This window comes from Aspergillus fijiensis, assembly GCF_003184825.1.
Source record: "Aspergillus fijiensis CBS 313.89 unplaced genomic scaffold BO72scaffold_100, whole genome shotgun sequence".
Classification (NCBI taxonomy): domain Eukaryota; kingdom Fungi; phylum Ascomycota; class Eurotiomycetes; order Eurotiales; family Aspergillaceae; genus Aspergillus; species Aspergillus fijiensis.
The window spans coordinates 1-4,546 of record NW_024469076.1 but is presented as its reverse complement, the minus strand read 5'-3'; the positions used below and the strand labels follow the sequence as shown (position 1 = coordinate 4,546).

Below are 4,546 nucleotides of genomic sequence, written 5' to 3'. Positions count from 1 at the left end.
TTAATAAAAATATTTTTAAATATACTAAATATTATTTAATAATCTAAAAATTAGATAAACAAAACATCTTTTTTTATTAGATATATAACTAAAGCAGTTAATTTAAAGAAATTATAAATAAATTAATAATAAAAATTACTAAAATCTAAAAAGACTTATATATTAGTTATATAAATTAAAATAAACTATTTAGTTATAGTTTTAATCTTCTTCAGATTTATATAAAACTTATTATAGTCTATAATCAGATCCAGAAACTTAGTTTCGGATATAATAAACTTATACTTAAATAATTTAGTATAAAATCTTATTTTTTTTAACTTTTATAAAATATAATAGATATATTTAGAATATTTCTCGCAGATACAGCTATAAATTAAAATATTATTTTAATAAATAGTATAAAATATATTAAAATAGTCTCTTAAAATATTATTAATATATTACTAAAATATAATAGAGGCTCCGATCAGTCTAAATAATATTATAAATATTTTATAAAATTTTAGGCGGGTTTAGAATATAATAAAATATTCTTACTTTTTCTTAATCCTAATATTATTAAAAGTACTGATAATATTGATTTTTATAAAATATTTTATTTTTTTCAGATTATTTAGAGTCTTTTTAATAAGCAGAAGCAGATAATAATTTTTTATAGAAATAGTATTTAAAGTATAATAATTAATATAAAATCTTAGATTTTTTCTTAGCTTTTTTATAAATAGTACTAGAAAGGTGATTGGTAATAAGTTTAAATAAATAAAGCTTTTTTTTAGATTTTTTAAAAACTATTCTTTTAGAGCTTATAATTTATTTTAGAATATTTTATATAAGAAACCAAACAGCAGGGATTTTCTGTTTTTAGAATAATAATATAATTATAATCTTAATATAAAAGTAGCTTCTCAGTTTTTTTAAAAAAAAAATATTTTTTAAATTTTTTAAATTTTTTAAGCAAGATTTATTTTTCTAATTTAACTAAGATTTATAATATTTTATTAATCTGATTTATTATTATTATAAATATTAGATAGTGGTAGCATATATAAATAGTATATATAACTAATAAAATAAAATAAATATTTCTTTTTATTAGATCTTCTAAAGATATAATATTCTTAGAATAGGCTTTTATTAATATATTATATAATACTCTAATTTTCTGAAGTCTTGATAAAGTATTATAATAATTCTAACAGTACTGGCTGATAAACTAAATTATATATATAAATCAACTAGTATAAAGATTATAAATCTTTAGCTATAGAAAACTAAAAATAATTAAATAATAGATAAAATAGATAATTAAAAAGAATATATCTTTTTTAATATAGTTATAGATTTTTAGAATTATTTAGATATAATAAATAATATAATCTAATTTTTTCTATCAGCTGTTGAATCCTATAATTATTTTATAAACTTTTAAAGAATATAATAATAACTAATAAGTCTTAGTCCAGCTTTAGTTTATTACTTTTAAGATATAGTATCTGGTATTAATTATAATATAGATTAGAATCTTTATATTTCTAATATTAAAAATAATAGAAATAATTATTAAGTTAGTTTTTCGTAGTTTTTTCTTAATAAGAATTTTTTTAAGTATGGTTTTTAAGATAGTATATAATTATATAAAAAAATTAGTCTATCAGCAGCTTAAAATAAACTTATTTTTTTTAGTTATTTATTTAAATTAAATAAATTGTAAGGATGAAAGAGGTCAGTTAGGTATAGAACAATAGCAGTCTCTGATTTTAAAACTAGTTCTTACTATCCTATAATATAGCAAGATTCTAAAGATTTAAGTACTAGAATAGCTAGAAGTTATTAATATTATAATTTCTTTCTAATAAAAATATATTAGTAATCTTCTAAAAATACTATAAGCTTTTAAAAATTTATCTATAATAATTAATCTTTTTCTTATATACGACTGTTTTTAGCAGCAACTAGTAATAAAATCTAATATTCTAATAAAAATTAATATTAATCTTAATAATATTATAATATATAAAATTTTTAAGACCCCGGATATAATTTTTTAACTTAATTTTATAATTATTGGAGCAGATATTATATATTTTCTAATAATATTTAATTTTTTTTTATAACTGCTGTTTCTAATTATATAAATATCTTAAAAAATTATTATTTTAGTAGTATTAGTAAACAGATCTATAATTTAATACTATTTTGTTTTAAAAATATAATATTATATTACGCAGAATATTAATATTACAGTTATATTTTTATTATAAAAGCTAGTTTTAATAAGATTAATAATTATAATTTAATACTATTTTGCTTTAAAAATATAATATTTTTTTATACAGAATATTAATATTATAGTTATACTTTAACTTTTTCTTTTTTATATCTGTTTTATTTTCTTAACTTTTTTGTATTTATAGTTGTTTGTTGTTTGTTTATTAATTTTTTAACAAATTCTTATAAAAAATATTCTAATTAAATAAATATTTTTTATAATATCTTTTTTTTAGTATTTTAGTACTGTTAAAATATTACTATAATTTTTAATACTACTAAAATACTAATAAATAACTGCAGTTTTTATTATATATTAAAATATCTATTTAGTTAATTTTTTGTTTTTTTACCGAGTATTTTTTTTTAAATATATTTCTGTCTGAAGTATCTTTAAATAAATATAAAAAATTATAATTAGACTTCAGAAAAATAGTTTATATTTAGTTATATTTTTAATATAGTATTTTTAATTAAATACCAGCAGTATACTGTCTGTAAATTCAATTATATATTTATAAATACTCTAAATTTAAATTTTTTTTTTTTTTTAATTTTAGCTGAGTATTGACTAGACTGCTATAAATATACTAAAAAATATTATAAAATTAATATTAATTTTATATTAGATTACCGATTTCTAAAATAAAAAATTAGAAGTAGATTAGAATCTTTTTTTATAGTAAATATTTAGCTTTTTTATATATTTACTAATCTTATAGTTTGCAGATATTAAATAAGTTTATAAAATAGAATACTATATTATAACTTTTATAAAAAAAACTATAATTATAAATACTATTATTAGAATACTAAAAGTTTATTAATAAATTAATAAAAATATACTATTAATTATTATATTTTTATTATAAAATATTATATTCTAGTAGCTTACTAGAATTATAATCCCGATTATTTTTATTTTTTATCCGGTAACACCGGTTATTTATTATAGCAGATAACTATTTTGTTGTTTATAGATAGAATAGTAGAAGTAGTTATAGAAATATATAATAATAAAAATAATAATAAAAAATAAAAAGTCTAAAATATCTAAAAGTCTTTTCTGGTTAAGACTTTTTATAATTTATAGTATTATCTATATTTTATAATAGTTTTTTTTACAGAAATATCTTTTTTCGGCTGTTTCATAGTATTTTTATTTTGATATTTTAATATCTATTAAATATATATAATCTAGATTTAATATAGTTATTTTTATAGCTTCTATATATAGATATAAACAAAACAACTATATAATATATAATTTTTGTATAATCTTTATTATATATATTATATTAATTAGGCTATAATTTAGCTGCTGTTTTTGCTATATATTAATCTTTTTTTTCTACTTTAATAAATACAGGGCTTATTTCTTAAATTATAAATTCTTTACTAAATATTTACTAGATTTTCTACTGATAGCTATTAATTATATTTAAAAAACTATTTCTACTATTTTACTAGATAAAATTAATTCTTTTAGTAAAATTCTATATAGTAAATCCGCGTATATTTTCAGATACTAAAACTGGGATATTAGAAATATTTTTTGAATATTTAGATAAAAAAAAGCTTTTAAATTTTTAAACTACAGAAATTAAATTAATATTCTCTAGATTAGGCGAGTAATAGCTTGCTAAAAATAATAGCTATTTATTATCTAATATAAATATAGATAGTTATAAATTCTAGATTAGAATATATACTAAGCTTTTTTATTTTTTTTGTCTCGGCAATCTTATTTATTATAAAATAAACAAATAGAACTACAAAATAGTAAGATTTATAAAATAGAATTATTTATAAGTTTAATAGTCTACTTATTAGAATATATTTAGATACTAGTTTAATTTTTAGTATCTAAAAATCTATTTTACAGCTGTAACTAATTATTAAAGTTAAAAACAGCTACTATATTCTGCCTGCAGCGACACGTCCGAATAATAAATAAAATAATAAGTTTAGTATAATAGATTTAAAAAATAGAATTTTTTATTAGTTAAACAGTCTCTTAAGTAAAATATAATTAAATACTATTTAAATTTTTAGTATTTAGAGATCTGTTCTGCAGCTGTAACTAATTATTAAAATTAAAAATAATTATTATATTCTGCCTGCAGTAATATACCCGAACAGCAGATAAAATAATAAGTTTAATATAATAGATTTAAAAAGCAGAATTATTTATAATTTAAACAGTCTTTTAAATAGAATATAATTAAATATTATTTAAATTTTTAGTATTTAGAGATCTGTTCTGCAGCTGTAA

General features: G+C 15.7%; 1 protein-coding gene across 1 annotated transcript; it reads right to left on the bottom strand.

The window, feature by feature from the left end:
• Positions 1–629: 629 nt before the first annotated feature.
• On the bottom strand, positions 630–791 carry BO72DRAFT_344668 (uncharacterized protein; the record flags this gene model as incomplete). The annotated part of the gene is made up of 1 exon (XM_040940648.1): positions 630–791. A coding segment is annotated over one exon (162 nt), but the record flags the coding sequence as incomplete, so codon positions are not given.
• Positions 792–4,546: the final 3,755 nt, after the last annotated feature.